At 39.5% G+C, this 16,671-nt stretch overlaps 2 protein-coding genes across 4 annotated transcripts in view; both read right to left on the bottom strand.

Annotated features, from left to right (window-relative positions):
- LOC122980390 (lysyl oxidase homolog 2A-like) overlaps positions 1–8,993 on the bottom strand; it is a 32,603-nt gene extending 23,610 nt beyond the window's left edge. Inside the window, exons 1-3 of the mRNA XM_044348336.1 lie at positions 8,807–8,993; positions 6,647–6,946; positions 3,137–3,312 (exon numbers count right to left, since the gene is read on the bottom strand). Coding sequence (XP_044204271.1) covers positions 3,137–3,312; positions 6,647–6,923 — 453 coding nt within the window. The 5' untranslated portion in view covers positions 6,924–6,946; positions 8,807–8,993. The remainder of the gene's footprint in view (positions 1–3,136; positions 3,313–6,646; positions 6,947–8,806) is intronic.
- Positions 8,994–11,434: 2,441 nt separating this feature from the next.
- tacc1 (transforming, acidic coiled-coil containing protein 1) overlaps positions 11,435–16,671 on the bottom strand; it is a 28,216-nt gene continuing 22,979 nt past the window's right edge. For all 3 annotated transcript variants that reach the window (XM_044348332.1, XM_044348330.1, XM_044348331.1), the window contains 7 exons: positions 16,292–16,408; positions 16,086–16,162; positions 15,909–15,952; positions 14,621–14,784; positions 14,424–14,530; positions 14,160–14,280; positions 11,435–13,467 (listed from right to left, as the gene is read on the bottom strand). In XM_044348332.1, coding sequence (XP_044204267.1) covers positions 13,402–13,467; positions 14,160–14,280; positions 14,424–14,530; positions 14,621–14,784; positions 15,909–15,952; positions 16,086–16,162; positions 16,292–16,408 — 696 coding nt within the window. In that variant the 3' untranslated portion in view covers positions 11,435–13,401. The remainder of the gene's footprint in view (positions 13,468–14,159; positions 14,281–14,423; positions 14,531–14,620; positions 14,785–15,908; positions 15,953–16,085; positions 16,163–16,291; positions 16,409–16,671) is intronic.

Here is a 16,671-nt window from a genome sequence, read left to right as displayed (position 1 = left end):
GCCGAATCTACCACATCTAGTATGACCAAGCAAACTGGTATGAATGCAGTCATAAAGAGTTAGAGCATCAACCTTGTTCTAAGTTGCCAAAAAAGCATTGCTTCATCTCTATCATTCTGGTTTTAATAGGGAAACCCTCTGTGGCAGTATCTTTTAATGAGCTGTTCTCAGACAAGCTGAAGGTATGCGTCTGTCTTCTCCTCTCCCTCCCTTTCTGCCGTCACGTCCACAAACCCACACTGACTTTCCATCCGGTGCAGAGGCGTTTTCTGCAACCAGACAGGATGGTCTTCCCCCTCTCAGTGAGTGTGACTCATCTCCAAAATCTCCAAGGCTGCAGAGTGGGGGTCTGGTGTGGGCCAGGATAGACTAATAGGAGCCTGGCAAAGTCATTAGTGCAAATGGTGGAATAGACACCATTCTAGCTGACTCTTGGATTATCTCACTTGTCTAGTGTCATGGCAGATTACGTACATGGAAAGACTGCTGTCTTATTTTGCCCAGACATGCTGAATTAGTACCTATCAAGCCATTATTTCATTACTAATTATATCCATTTAATCATACACTTACAAATACTGGAGCCAGTTGCACCAGCTGTTCGCACGTTCAAACTTAGCCTACTGCAAGTCTTTACTAAGAGATTTACACATCACTAAATTAAAACTGGTTGCACCGCATCAACTAGGTCTTATGTAGAGATTACTTTTTACTAAATATTTACACCCAACTGCGAAGTGTAACTGTTACATAGCTAGCTAACTGAACAAACTGACAAAGCTAACATTAGCTTGCTAATATATTGCCTTTTTAGAGTGAAGAGTAATTAGAGGTTATGGGATATAGTCAACAGATCTGACCTAACACTTCATTAAAATACTGGCCATTACATTTCACAAAAATAACTATATACTTTCAATTACCAATATTACGCTAATAACTACAAAATGACCAAATAATGCCAGTTAGGTTAGCATAATCATATTTCCCACTCATTCTTTACAGTATGAATATTATAACTATGACACACATCTTTCTCCATATATGCATATATAAATAAAAAAAGTCATGCCTACATTTATAAAGGATTGGCAGTTACGTTTAATATATAATCTGGCCTATTAAAGTGTCATTTTTGTAAACTATGTAACAGTTTATGCTAAGTGACCACTTGCTTTGTACAGTGATACAAATGTTAAATATTACTAGTCTTTTCTACACTGCTTAAGTTTTAATGGTGCAACCCAATTTAGTAAACCACTCGTTTCTACACTAGTTAGAACTTAGGGGGGACTTTACCCACAAACTTGGATTAACAAATAGAAGCTGCAACCCAGTCAGCCAGGGCTGTGTGCCAGGGTTGGAGTAAAGTTGTTCACGTTATTCAGTGAATCAGAAAGATAAATGAATGATAGATATTTCATCTTTTATTGTTTTACAAGACATGATACAACAAAATACCAATCCTCTTAATAGCTACAGACAGACATATTTCACTGATCTGTGTGGTTCAATCTGGAAAGTTTTTTTTTTTAGGATTTTAAGGAACTACACGGAGCAATGCGCTGTGAATGGGTTTTCTTTCATCTGAAGCCTCCTCTGTTCCTTTTTTTATTGTGCTGCACATCTGCTCTGCTTTCTTGTGTGTACTTGAACCATGTGTGGATGCTACTTGAGCGTTAAAGGGAAAATTCACCACTGTGAATATGATGATTTCTTAAAACTAGGTCACCTGTGTAGTAGAAATGTGCAATAATTTTTGAAATTGGTGCCCTATGACTAGAGAAACTGAGAAAAAGACTATAGATTCCCTATATTACTCTTTAGGGAAAATCCTACAACAACCAGAATGCACTGCGCGCATCCCCGTCCAATCAGCTACCTATGGTGTGTTTACAGAAGGCAGGGGGCGAGTACATTTATCAGCAGAGCGGCCTGTTGGAAGAGACAAAGTATTATATCTCTTAACTGAGGCTTATTTTCATTTACTAAGGGTTTTTCCCTATCAAGTCTGGATATATCATACCGGTGTGCAAGGATCATAACACAAATGGTGTGCTGGAGTTAGTTATGTGGATCAATTACTGGGAGTTGCATATGAATAAGAGTTGCCAGTGGACAGTCAAAAAATCATTGAGTCTGCCATCTTCATTTCAGCTTGGTTTGGGAAACAATCATGGATGAAGGGGTGAAAAACTGCAACCAAATGCTGTTTCTTTTACCTATTTTGGACGAGGAGGAGCTGGGACCGGATAGCTCTCCAACTGAATGTAGCCGCAAAAGTTACAAGTAACACAGTCGCTGTTGTTCTGTATTCAGAGTTGGCAAAGTCTGATATAATATTCTGTCAGAAAACAAAGTCAGGTTTACCAAAGCACCACGAGGTTTGTTGCCAGGCAGGGTTTTCAGTTCCGTCTCAGTTCTCCCTGACAATCGATGCTCAAAGCCCAAAGCTCTCTCGGTTGCTGCTGTACCATAGCTCCTGTGGTCGCTTTCTCATCCACACTTTGTTTTGTCTGATTCCACAGCACTGTATTTGGCCTCATAAGTTGTAATAGTCACACCACACCTTGCAGCCGAAGTTTGTGTGTCAGGCTGCAGCTGTAACGTCGCTCCAGTGGTCGCTTTCTCCTCCAGACTCTGTGTCTGATTTCACAGCACGATATTTGACCTTGTATCATGAAACTAGTTTTAGTTGTATTTAGTTGTATGATATTTTAGTGTCTGCTTTTCCCTTTCGCTTGCGTAACATGGTAGATGGGAGTGTTTTAGGAGACCCACCTTTGACAGTCCTTGAAGGCACAAGTACAGAAAATGAGGAAACGTAGTTTGTAGTCTAAGGCAGACCTCTAAAGTCTGCCGGATGATGCATTTTGCATCATCTTTTGTCGAGAGCAGGGAGCTCTGGGTGCAGGTAACATGGATGTAAGTTAAACATTGTTGTAATGTTGTAATGATACAATGCTGATTGAAAATTGGCAAAGTTTCCCTTTGATGATTCTGTGATCCCACCCTGGTGTTTACGATTGTGTGAATTTATATGCGTATATGCATGTACATGTTTACTGTAAGTGTACTGTATGTGTGCAAGCTGAATTGCGCCTACAGTTGTGCGTGTTTCTCCATGGGAACCTACCTCCTTGATGTTGGCCTGGGTCCGGATGAACTTGAAGCCTGGAATGCGCTTCTGGGTGCACACCACCCCAACATCTTCTGAATGTTTGCAGTCAGACACTCCCAAGCCGTTGGACTCACACTGAGCCAGGCTCTTCTCTTTACCAGTGCAGTGCAAATTGTCTAGCCAGATACGGCCTAGAACATAGAGAGTCAAAGATACAGGCGGATGGATATATGTTGATAAAGATTCTCTTGAACAGATCCAACAAGGAGTTTGTTTTTGCTCTGTTTAGTTTAGTTTATAATGAATAAGGCCCATGAGCCTGCTGGTATTACTAGGTTGTTATAGAGCCTATACAAAAATTTTCTGTATGAATTGTATTGTATTGTAATTGTATTGTATTTTGCTGTTGTACATAGTAGAGCTGAAACAATTCGTAGATTAATCAAGTAGTAAATCACCAGAAAATGAATCTGCAAATATTATGATAAATAAATCATTATAGTAATTTTTCAAGCCAAAAATTATTACATTACGCAGTCCAAGCTACTGAACTGTGAGGATTTGTTGCTTTTCTCTGTCTTATGAAATAGTAAACCAAATATCTTTGCATATTGGACTGTGGGTCAAACAAAACAAACAACAGACCAAATGATAAATGACAAAAATAGTTTGGGAATTAAAATGATGCTGTGCTTTTGGATATTTAAGGTTTTTTATATTCCAATGTGAGGTTTACCCTTGCTCAGAAATGAAACCCTTTACACTTGAAGTGTTGGTGCCACTCTCTTCCCACTGAGCTGCATTACCAGTCAGAAGTTTGCACACACCTTTCCCCTTCTCTTGAATGAGAAAGTGTGTCCAAACTTTTGACTGGCACTGCACATGTAGGCACAATATTCAATTCCCAGTAACTTTTCCTAATAACGGATTAACACATATAAAACTAAAATAACACAAGCCCTCTGTCACACCCTTTTGAGATCTATTTCAGCATTTCCACTGAAGTCTAGTCATACAGACAGTAAACCTACTCACGTGGAGACGTGTTTGGTCTCCAACATAACCTGACGCATTCTTTCAGTCAAAACCTGGCCAATAAATGTTGTCACGGCTGAAGCGGATCATCTGCCGTCCAGCTGGCTGTTATGAATTATCCGTGAGGGAAACCACGTAGCTGTGACCATGGAAACCACCAACAGACTGCTTGTCATTCTGACAGCCTCAACATATTACTAAGGAACATCCTGATCATACCAAGAAAGTGACTACATGTTCTACAGTCACGTAGCTGCCTCTTGGCAGCAGATGATTTGCCCTGGAACATTTTTTATAAAAAGAGCCAAGTCTTCTGGTATTGAAATACAGCAGAGCTTCCAGGCTGAAAACCAGCTTAGTCTCAGTACACCTTTGTCTAAACAAATATTCACCACTGCCAGTTGTAATAAATCTGGATTACTGCGTTAAAATTATCATTTGCAGGTCTTATGGGAATGTAATTTCACAAGCCAATTAAAAGAACAGAGAGCACAGTGCACAGGGAGCCATTAATTTTCAGATTGCACTTTTATTGGCACTTCAGGTCAACCACATGGCCTTAACTCAAAATAGTGACAAACTGGACAGAGCACAGTGTTCCAATGAAGATCTGAATAAAAGGATTTTGTGCAGTTGCAGTTGAGCACGTTGTAGCCTTAGACTGATTAACCTTTCTGATTTTTTTTTTTGACTCGCTGAGATTGCAAATAATAGCTGTGTATTGGCAGCTGAGGGTCTGATAAACAGTCCAGCAGTAAAAACACTGCATCCAAGAGGGATGTCCTTGTGCTTGTTATGTTGTTAAAACAGTTGGTGGTTTCTTTCACCAGTGCATAAGTAATCATGATGGGAAATGGAAAATGCTCTTGATCACTTTTATAGCCATGTGTCTCCATCAACAACAAGAACATAAGTTTCCATTCACGCACATACACACAGCTCTTCTGGACCTCAAATATCCTCCTTTCAAACGGATTCCCGTACGAACTAAATGTCTAATTGTCAGGAATAAAGGGAACCCTCCTTATTTCCACAACTGTTGGGTAATTTTCCATTTCATATTGTGCATCTCTAGTGATAAATAAAGATTTGTACACAACTACTATAGAATTCTAAGTGCCTTTTAATAAACTTTAAGAAATATTGGGAGGGTACATCCTACCCCAGTGGTTCCCAAACTGTGGGTCAGGACTAGAGCTGCAATGATTAATCGATTAATTGATTAGTCAGTTGACAGAAAATCAATCGACAACTATTTTGATAATCAATTAATCATTTTGACTAATTTTTTAAGAAAAAATGCCACACTTCTCTTGTTCCAACTTCGTAAATTAAATATCTTTGGGTTGTAGAGTGTTTGTTGGGACAAAAGAAGACATTTTAGGTTGCATCTTGGGCTTTGGGAAACATTTTTTTTGAATAAACCAAACAACTAATCGATTAAGTGTGAACTTAATCGACAGATTAATTGATAATGAAAATAATCATTAGTTGCAGCCCTAGTCTGGACCACCACAAAGGGTCACAAGTTAAATCTGAGGATTCACAAGAAGATTAACAAGATAGGAAAGCAGAAGAAAAACAAGTTTCTGCTACCTTTTTCGGATGTTCCTCTAATCTTATCTTTCCTTTTTTTCTTGTTAATTACTGAATAATTGTAGGTGTTTCCAGTCTTTTAAAAAATATTCAAACGAAACAAGGGGGAAAAATCAAAATTACTCTTTGGTTTAACTGGTCACAACTGCTAGACTTGCAACTGGTGACAGGGCCACAAGAAGACATTGGTTTATTTAAAGGCACCACAAGTCAGGCAAAAAGGCCATCATCTTTATGCACCAAAGCCACAGTTGAAAGACAGTGAAAAAAACTGTTTCTTGTAAAATATTCTGCATGCAACATTTTATACATCATGAATGTAATTCTCGAAATTGCTAGAATGACTGTGGTTCTTTGGGAAGCAAAATAACCAATTGTTTCTCTTTTGAAGTGGGCTGGCTGGATGTGGCTGACCCAGTGGGAAAACGTGTCTTAAACAAGGGACACTGAGTTAATTAACAGCTACCAATGTTACCACCACCAGCAGTAGCTATCACATTTACAGAGTTGGGAATCTCATTAGTGTTTTTGCAGTGATGGAGGAATTCATATGAGAGAGGAGATGAAATTACGTCTGTGTATGTCTGCTTTACACACCCAGTGTTTCCAGTCTCCCCTCATGCTCAGAGCTGATTGGCGTGTCTCAGTTCTCCTCTAATGGGGAAAACAGTGCCCGAGGGTATTAGCAGTCAGGCAGGGGAAAACATGTACCTCACTGCAGGATTTCCATGGAACATATGAAACTGCACGCAGAGATATAAGACTGAATGTGTGTGTGGTTGGCTGGCTTGCGGTTTGCTGACATTAACACCTCATGACACCTCACCTAAGTTCTATGACAGCTGAATATCATGATTTTGAGTTAGATAATACTGAGTTAAGGTCACTTCTTACCTTCTCCTCTTCCGTACTTGGCTGAGGGCGACCAGGACTCGGCGTCCACGAAGCCAAGCTCTCTGCACACCACTTGGGCAGCGTAGATGGAGAAGTCATCATCACACACCGTCCCCCACTCCCCATTGTAGAAAACTTCCACTCGGCCCTCATGGTGTTTCCGCTTCTCCCCGGCCAGACGCAGCTGGATTACATTGGAGTCTGACTGGGCATTGCACAGCACCCACATGCACAGCAAGGTGGACAGGAAACAGTGGATGGTAACTGGGCGTAGCATGATGCAGGGAGAAAAAGAGTGATCTAGAGGGAGATAAAAAGACAAATGAGTGTACACATCTGCATAAAAAATTAAAAGCTGCTGTTTCAAGCTGTATAATACTACACTGAACAATGCTTTTTGCATATTTCTAAGTGAGCTGGGCTTTAAAGGAAACATCTTCCAATGCCAAAGAGTCTGACTGAGGGCTGAATGTTATCTGAAGACAGGCAGAGGCAGGCAGTAATTTGTGGTGTGTGGTATGGTAGTTTTGTCCATAATTTGAGCGAGTGAGCAGTTTCAGTATAAAGTCTTGGGCAGTTTGGTTTGGCCATCATCAGTCTTCCAAAGACCCTTCACTGGCCTCTGCACAACCACAAGTATAAGTCTGAGAATCACTAACAGAGTTCACCACACTTTTACAGTATATTAAGCAAACAGTGAAAATAAATTTGACTGCCAATAAGAGAGAAACTGAGATTACAGAGTTTTGGTTTCTTGTGAGATTGAAGGTTATGTTGCTGAGACAAATGACAGCCTAATGGAGAGCAAATGTGGGCTCCTGCAGGGAGGGTGCTTCCCTGCTCATTTATCTTCAGATCTGCGCCTGGAGGCTGCGCAACTGAAGTTCAGAAGGAAAGTTGACCCCAGCTCAATATTTCATGGCTAACAATGAAAGTGTCAACAGAGGGACCAAAAGCCCCTAGGGAGGAATGTTCATGAACTTAAGGGAGAGAGAAGGAAGACAGTGAAAGTAAGCATGAGAGGGAGTGAAGGAGATCTCCACCTCCTAGTGTGTTGATAAGGAAGGGGGGGGGGGTGGGTTGCTTTCCGAGTTGACGTCATAGTAACAGCCAAACAAACTGAAGACCAGACAGGCTTGAGAAAACACCCTGGAGTATGCAGTCAATAAATTGTTAGACCGCATGAGACATTGCTTGTGATCCTCTGAGTGAAACATCTGGTTTATCTTCCCATGAAAGGAACAAGTTCAGCAGGAGGCAGGAGCGCCTTTAATTTGGCTTTTAATATTCAGTGTGTCTCTTGTCACAGCAGATATTTTAAGTCCGAATCAGCACTATGCCAGCTTTACATTTAGCCTATAAGAGCTCAGAGTGCACTTATAAACAGCTCTGAGGGGCAAACATCACTCCAGCTGGCATGTGTCAACTCAAGATACCAGTATTTAAAAGATTAACACTTAACTTGAGCATCTGTTAAGTATATTAAGTATAAGGCACACCTACTTCCTACAAAGGATGTTCACATTTAACAGCTTGGCATTGTTATTGATCTGGCTCAGAAACATGTCTTGCAATTACAGCAACAACTTTGGGTTTCACAATGAGGAAAAATTAAAGCACGTTGCATAAGAACAATACTGCCAAACGATAAGTGAAAACTGCCGCTCAGTGAAAAGTATCCAAGGACTGTCAAGTCAACTGGAAAACCCCAAAGCTCCACATGCTGAATTTATTCATTTCTCAGTCAGAGCCAGTGCTCTTGTATTGTCTATTGTTTATTTGAGAAAAACATAAATCAACCATCAATTGACTGTTAAGCCCTGCCTAGCATGATCCAAATTCATTATTGAGTGACAAAAGAAAGACCTCATGGATGTTTGGAGACTCATGAGATTCCCTGCAGCTTCTTGATGCCAACACCAGAGTCAGAGTTATGCTATTGTTATTTGTATCAATGCAGCAAACAACTTAAAAGGACTTCTGCAACATTAAATGCATTTAAAAAATATATACATATATATATATATATATATAAACACTAAAAAAGCAGCCTCGTGTTTCAAGAATGATTTAAGACAAATGCAGAGAATCCTTCAATTTGATATTCTGCTGTCTCAAACAGTTAGGCTCTGAGATAACTTATAAGTGACAGACACTTACCTTGGCAGACGAACAACAAGCAGTACACCCTCTACCAACACGTAGACTCGAGGTTTCCAACCTGTTGGAGGGGATAGGATGTGAAGCAGCGGTTCTTTGTCCCTTTAGTACTCTGCTGGCCGTTTCCTCTGCTCCCCTCACAGCTGGCAGCGCGCTCCCGTCCCACTCCTCATCACACAAAGCAGCCAATGAGCGGCTGCCTCAGCATCCTGAACCCGCCCCTCAACCCAAACACCGGGGTTACAACACGACAGGCGCTAAACGCATGTGGACCTGAATCTGTGGGTTATGAAACCCAAAATGTCTGTAAAATGCCATTTAAATCTGACTGAATTTTACGATTCGTTTAGTGTTTAAATCAATAAGTTGATATATTATTGTGGAATTCTTTCTAAAGGTCTTTTTTTGTTTTTTCCATAAGAAGGAAACTGTTCTTTTTCCACATCCCAAAATGTCCTCATAGCTCAATGTTGATGGTCTAAAAGTGTCAACTGAATCCAGAGACTGTTCTCATGTGTAAATATAGCCAGTGCTATTGATTTAACTGAGAATCAACACTTTTGGGCAGCTCTTCGCAACTTTTAGCTACTATTACATCATGGGTTTGGCTCTCCTGTCCATATTGGTTGTATGAATGCCAACTGTAAACCGCCATTTCCAGAAAACAAGCTCAGTCAAGTCCACTGGCTCTTTTTTCCATCAGAAGAGACCAAAGTCTGTAGACCAAATCAGTGATAAAATGGTAGTAGTGAATATTCTCACAATGGAGCACATTCCTTTTTACCTTGTTATACGGATCTTGAAATATTCTGCCAGATAGGGAAACCCCAGATGTGACCAAGTGAGAAATATGAATGATATGTAAGATTGTAAGGGATCTTTTTAAATCTTACCTTTAGTGAGATAAGCGACACCAAAAACCTGTATAGGAAGTCATTCCGGGCAAATGCAGTTATATATTGAATGCAAAGCTGCTTTTTGCCCCTTTCACAAAAATTTTGTGCCACTTTAATTACTTCGTGGGGGTTATCCAGCTAACTAACTAACTAACCGCCATGCCATGTCCTGTTCTGAACTTGAGCAGGAGACTAGAAATCCATTTATTTTAAATAAATAGTGCTTAGGGTCCCATTAGGGTGGGCTCTGGATTTGTGGCACTGTGGTATTAAAAGACACCACCATGTGGTGAGAAGGTGTATCGACTGACCTGAGACATGATAGACTAAAGGGACAAATGAACACAACCTCAGACAAATTCAGTGTATCAACAGTATACATTTAACTGAGAACACAACATATTAACAGGTGAGTATTGAGTTTACCGATATAACATAAACAACATATCATCATATCATCAACATGGCACCTTAAACTTTCTTTAATTCTGGATGTTAATGATACTTTGGTGTCAGCAAATGTCCAAGTTGCTTTAGTGTCTTTGAGTGCATTTTCAGTTTTAAGTAACGATATGCTTCTTAAAAAGTGACAAAACTTTTGAGAACTTTGTCTTGACTCCATCTGCTTTAGATCAGTTTAGATTACAAAAACAGTGAACTCCTTACAGTATCCTTTCCAACATCCGTACACATTTTTTTACATGGAGAAATAAGCTCGCAATACATCTGGAGGCACATAATGCCAACAACAATAAAACTTCCTGGCCGCATTTGGTAAATTAGCCTGCTTCCAACAGGTTTTGGCTACAGGAGGAGGTGTTTTAGTGGGTAATTGGGATTTAATTAGGATGACCAGTTGTTTTGTCTGGGTAAACGTCATTAAGTTACATGTTGAAAGAATGGATAGGAGGGGAAAGCATACAGGCCGCTTCTCTCTTTTGTTCAACTTATAGTAGATAGATGACCGACTACATAAAATTGGCTGACAATATTATGTAAGTGAGTGTTAACTGCAAGCTTTTCTCCTCTCTTGTCAATCCAAAAACTTATCAACAGTCCTGCTCTAGTTGGGGGGAGCAGGAAGGTTGTCTGAGATTGTCTTTGTAGTCACGTTGCAGCAGACCAAACACACATTCATTTCTACATTATACAAAATGGGCAGCTGCTTGTGAATCACTGACACGCCACTGTTGTGAACCATGCCATGTGAGTAGGATAGACTGTCCTGTTGATAGATGCGTTGCAGCATTGTCAAATGTTATAGCATTATTGTTAAATCTGAAACTTGAGGCAACTGCAGGCTCTTGATGCCAAAACATATTGCCACTAATTACATGTTTATAAAGAGCAGCAGTAGATTTAGCTATAGAAATGGCTTCTGACTTCTCTGTAGGACTAAACAAAGACTAAATTTGGGTCTATTTATGTTTGTCACTGCAATGGTAGTGGAACAATAAGGATGTTATGTATTTATGGTTTGTTTTTTTTATGTGCACTGTGGGTTAGTATGCAGGCTTTTCCCTTTTCATATAATGTTCCCTGTCCCTTGCTATTTCTGGTGATGCAAATCACAGCACATGCTGTGAGAGTGTGAGCTTACACTTCTCACGCTCATTGGTTTATGGACTTAACTGGACATGTGTTAGAAGTCTTATACTTAGAAGTAAAAAGAAGAATAATATATTATGAATGCACTGTGCTTAAATGATTTAGACAAAGGAGGAAATTGTCATAATATTAAATCTTAACCATTTATTCAGGAATGCACAAAATATAGCAGTAAACATACAATCTGAGTATACTTCAATTTACAAATATTAGGAACATCATTCTGAATATTCTTTTCATAAAGTATAAAATTTACACATATTGTACTGTAACAATGGATTTGCATTGAAAAGCACCTTCAAACTAATGTTACACCACAACAACAGGACACGTACTGAAACCCTTTTCATTTTACAATGACATTTGGCAATTGATTGTGCTGAAGTAAAAGGAGGCTTTCACGGCTGTGGAAGAGGAGACACATCTGACCATATTGCACTTGTGTGCTCCTTCAAGTTCAGTCAGACCAGAAAATGTTAATATGGGCAATCAAGATATTATTATGCATGATGATCCTCTGCTCTGCAAAACACCAGGTTAGCCTCAGGCCTTCACCTTTAAGAGTAATGCAGCCAACCATGTACGCACATGGCTCATTGATCTATTACTGCAGATAAAGCATTAAAACTGCAAATTCATTATAACTCGCTGATGTTCAGCATATTTTGATCATAAAACATACTGTAAACAGTACACTTTGGCAACAGAGTCTGGAAACAACTGTGTGAAGGAACCAAAAAATTTTTTTTTCTCTTTTCTACAAAGTAGACAAAATAAAGGCACACCAGAAACATTTGGGCTCATATGAATATGAACACGACTGAAAAATATCTACATGGTAGCAACAGAATGTGCTCCTAACTTTTCCACACTCAAACGCAGAGTGAGTGAAAATGAAACACAGCACATGAATTAATATTACAGTATAATAAGAGCAAAGTTTTTACTACTTCAAACTTTCATCACTGTCAAATTCCCATCATATGAATAAGATATTACACAGCTGTATGTCAGATATAGTTCTCTTAAGTGCTCTTCTTATTTAATGATCCCAGAGATTAATGGGTGTCATAACGTACATGATGTCACAACTCTGTGCTTTAACTTCAAACTCTTCACAACTGAGTGTTTTATCATATATTGTTGGATGTTAAACTGTGAAATGAGAGGAATAAGCAAGCTAAAAGGCAATATAAGAAATGCACTCCAATATTGCATACAGTTAATTTGGCAATGAAAGAAAATAATTGTCAATAAAAAACACCTGCCTTGTAAAAGAAATGGCAAAGAGAAAATCTTCAAGGCCAGAAAATGTATATACTACAATCAATTTAGACACTCAATGGAGTGATTTGTCCTTTCTGAAGACTGTGTCATCAACACAGTTAATTAGAAAGTAGAGAAGCTGCAGTAAAAGATGTGCCATCTGTCCTTGTCTTTCATTATTTTTTACAGTTTCAAACACACGGACCAACAGTTGACAGTTTCATAGACCAACAGTTGAAAACTGATGAATCTTTTAGCCATAAATGATCCTTTAAATTCACAGCAAAAGATCAATGAATCATGGCTGGAACATCATCACAACGCTTCTCCTTCAAAATGATTAAAGTACACCTTGTGATAACTTTGTGCTTCTTCAGCTGTCACATGCTTTACACAATGACATTATTATCTGGTTTAATATTTCAGTCATAGAAGAAAAAATAAGCAAGTGTGATAATAATAATTTGGAAAAAATATATGAGAAGACAAAGAAAGTGTAATCATGTACAGAATTTACATCAGATGTCGCAGTGAGAAAAGTCTCACTGGGTCTTGAGCTGGAGGTAGCACACCTGCGTTAAAGTGTGACAGGGTGCCGCAGAGTTTGATTAAAGGCCTTTCAACCCTTTTTTTCTTAAGATTATATTTTTGTGCTATTTTTGCCTTTATTGGACAGTGGGTAGCAAAGAGGCAGACAGGAAAGAAGGGAGGAGAGAGATGGGTATGACATGCAACAAGGGTCCCTGGTTGGGATTGAGCCAGGGATGTTGCAGTCATGTGGCATGCGCAGTGACCATTTGGCTACTGGGGTGCTCCAAAGACATCTTATTCCGTTCCCAGTTTGGCGATCAGTTCATCACAGATTTTGGTGAGCTCCTCAATCTCTTGATTCTTTGAGAGACAAAGAGAGAAAGAGTGTTTATGAATTGGTGGTGGAAGGACAACGCTGTGGTTAGGCAAACATCCCCAAAGAAACTAAAAATAGTGGAAAATATGATATAATATGGTACAAAACAACATAAATATGTTTTTTTTCTTTTTTTTCTTCTCTTCTTTTTTCTTGCTCATTTTCCGTGGTTGCTTGAGTGCTTCTGTGGCTGTATCTCTTCTTCGTGTCAACTAAATTCTGGTCTTAGCAAATGAAACACTGCCCTCTAGTGTTAAGATACGTCCCAGTGTTATAGGCAGACATGCTTTGATACATGTGCTCAAATGCTTGCCTTTGATTGAAAGGCACAGGAGAATAAGGGTTTCAACATTATAAATTTAGTGTTATACCACTGTAACTCTTGTAATCACTGTAATCAAACAACACAATTACACCACAATATGCTTTTTTATGACGGTTTACGATGATGGATGATCTAATTGCACAGAACAAGTAAAGATACTTTTCACATGCATTCCCTTTCACTAAACGCAAATACAAAACCAAAAAAAGAAAAGAAAACACAGTGAGAAGGGACAGGAAACATCAGGTTTTACTTGACATGTAAACTTCAAAAAGGAAAGCTTTTAACCTTTCTTTCAGAACACCCCACAACATACTGGATCCATGTTAATCATGTTTGCAGTCGTCCTACCTTTTGAAGGACAGCTCTTTCAAGTGACTCCACCTTCATCTGCTCCTTCCTCAGGCTAGCGTTTAATGCGACACCCTCGGCATTGGCCTTGGAACGTACCTGGGCTATCTCCTCATTCGCCCTGTAAGAGATTGGAGGAGACAGAAGAGATTGTCAACATGAGAGACTCTATCCAGCTAATTAAGGGGTTTTTCAGAATAAAAAAGACCTCTAATGATTGAATCTTGGAATCGCAAATTGCACACATTTGAACATGATACTTACTTATCCAGTTTCTCCTCAGCATGCACCTTGAGCGTTTGGTACCTCTGTTCTTCCTGCTTGATCCGCATCAGGTAGTCCTGCGCACACTTCTTCAGCACCTCTTCATTCTGCAGATACATGTAGAGCATGTTTAGCTGCCTGGCTATTATGTGAAGGTGGACTACACAGCATCTCATGTGATCCATTGCTCTACTGACCTTCTTGAAGCCCTCTAGGACTCCCTTCATGTTCTCATACCTCCTGAAGAGGTCAGCAAAGGAGCGCTCCACAGAGTTGAGGTCGGCCATGGCCTGATCCCTCTCTAAGGTCAACTGCCTGACTGACTTACTGCAGGACAGGGTCTTCTGCTGCTGCTCGTCCTCTGCACCCAACAGAGGGGTCAAAATATAAAAGAAGGAGAAAATAGGGTCAGCTAGCCATTTTTATGATTGAGTAAAAACAACTCTGCTAAATGCAACCTTGAAAAGAATACATTTGATTAATTGCTGCATGCAATAATAAAACATCACCAGATTACATCACCTGATATATATATATATATATATATATATATATATATATATAACATTGGTAAAGAGTGCCGGACTTGTAGCCCTTATAAATTCAAACTTAGAACAATGCAGGAGGAGAGTGATCCAAGACATACAAACAAGGCAACCAAATATTTTTGTTTATGTTATTATGGTCATACAGTGTAATGTACTTGACTGACCAAAATGAGTCACCTGACCTCAGCAAAACAGAGCATGTAAAGTATATTCCACTTGCTGAAGACCAGACTGAAGCCAAAAAGCCCTCAACACAAGAAAAAAAAAGATTGCTGCAGCACAGGCAGACCATCACCACGGAAAATTTAAGTGTCTGCTGATGTTTTCTGGGCACAGACCATAGACAGCTATTGATTAAAAGATCTGCAAGTGAGTCAGTTACTTTATGTCCCCTATCATTTGGGGGTTGGTGAATTAAAAGGGCTAAAATTCCTACACTGTTCCCCTGATGTGGATACTAACACCCTCACACTTAAAGCTGAGACTTGGCACTTTAACGTTATAGCCAGTGTTTCATTTCAATGAAGCAGAGTCAACACAAAATGTACTGTACTGGCTGGCTGCACCATGTACACATTTTAAGCGCAATGGATCCAAATATACACTGTTATGCATTTTTAAATTGAATGTATCCTGACGTCTCAATAAACACAATTGCAACAAAGCAGCTCTCAAGTTTATATTAATAAGGACAGAGTGTAATAGTAATGAGGCCTACACAGCTCAGCAGTGCTGCACAGAGGAGGAGAGTAATAGACCTAATTCAGTTTATTTACTTTGCCTCTTAATGATTACTAATGGTAATATGGGCTAACTGGAAGAGGATGGATGAATAAATGAGTTTGCTAGTGAGTTACATCATAGATGATGAGGTACCATGCCTTTTAGAAGAACAAAACAAAGTAGAATATACCACCAGCAGGTGGCAGTAACTTACCAATCATCTGTGCAACTGTTTTCTCATATTCTGCAACAATTTTCCTGCCAACAAAAGAATAAAAGTAGCCCTTTGTCAGCATTTTTCATCCAAGTTATTGATTTAAAAAAAAATATTTGCAGTGTAATATTTCATGAAAATTAAGGAGGGCTCAAGAGAGACAATGAAGCTTCATACCTCATCTCCAACACCTCAGCTCTGCTCTCCTCATACTTTCTCTTCCACTCATTGACCTCGATCTCTTTAGTGATAATCTGATTGGAAGATGGTGCAAGAAGAAAAAAGTGATAAATGGGTGTTTTCATATCTAAAAATGCAATGATCATCAGATTCACTTTTTGCAGTCAGCCCTCTCTGTGTGGGAGTGTGTGGGAGTGACACACCTCTTCTCTGATCAGGGTGAGCACTGCAGCCTTGTCCATTTCACTCAGAGGCGTATTATCCTGGGACAGGGTTGCTGTGACCTCACTGCCAGTTGTTTGACTCATGGATATCTCACTCTGTGAAGCATTCAGAAAACACGCAGTGTCTGACAAGCTCTGACATGAACATGATTCTTATATTTCTTAAGCAGATGGCATGTCTTTGATCAGTACTGTTGCAGGTTTTGCCTTTGATTTCGACATCACATGATTGTTTGTCAGGAGTGCTCTGGGAAAACTGTTAATTAAACATTTGTATAGCCTCAGGATTCAAGTGTGGTTGTCTTAGACAAATACTGTGTGAGTAGCTTTTAAAATATTGTAACAAAAAGGCTTGTGGG

Source organism: Thunnus albacares, chromosome 4 (assembly GCF_914725855.1).
Source record: "Thunnus albacares chromosome 4, fThuAlb1.1, whole genome shotgun sequence".
NCBI classification, from domain to species: domain Eukaryota; kingdom Metazoa; phylum Chordata; class Actinopteri; order Scombriformes; family Scombridae; genus Thunnus; species Thunnus albacares.
The sequence above is the reverse complement of the archived record's forward strand: the minus strand, read 5'-3'. Positions and strand labels throughout refer to the sequence as shown.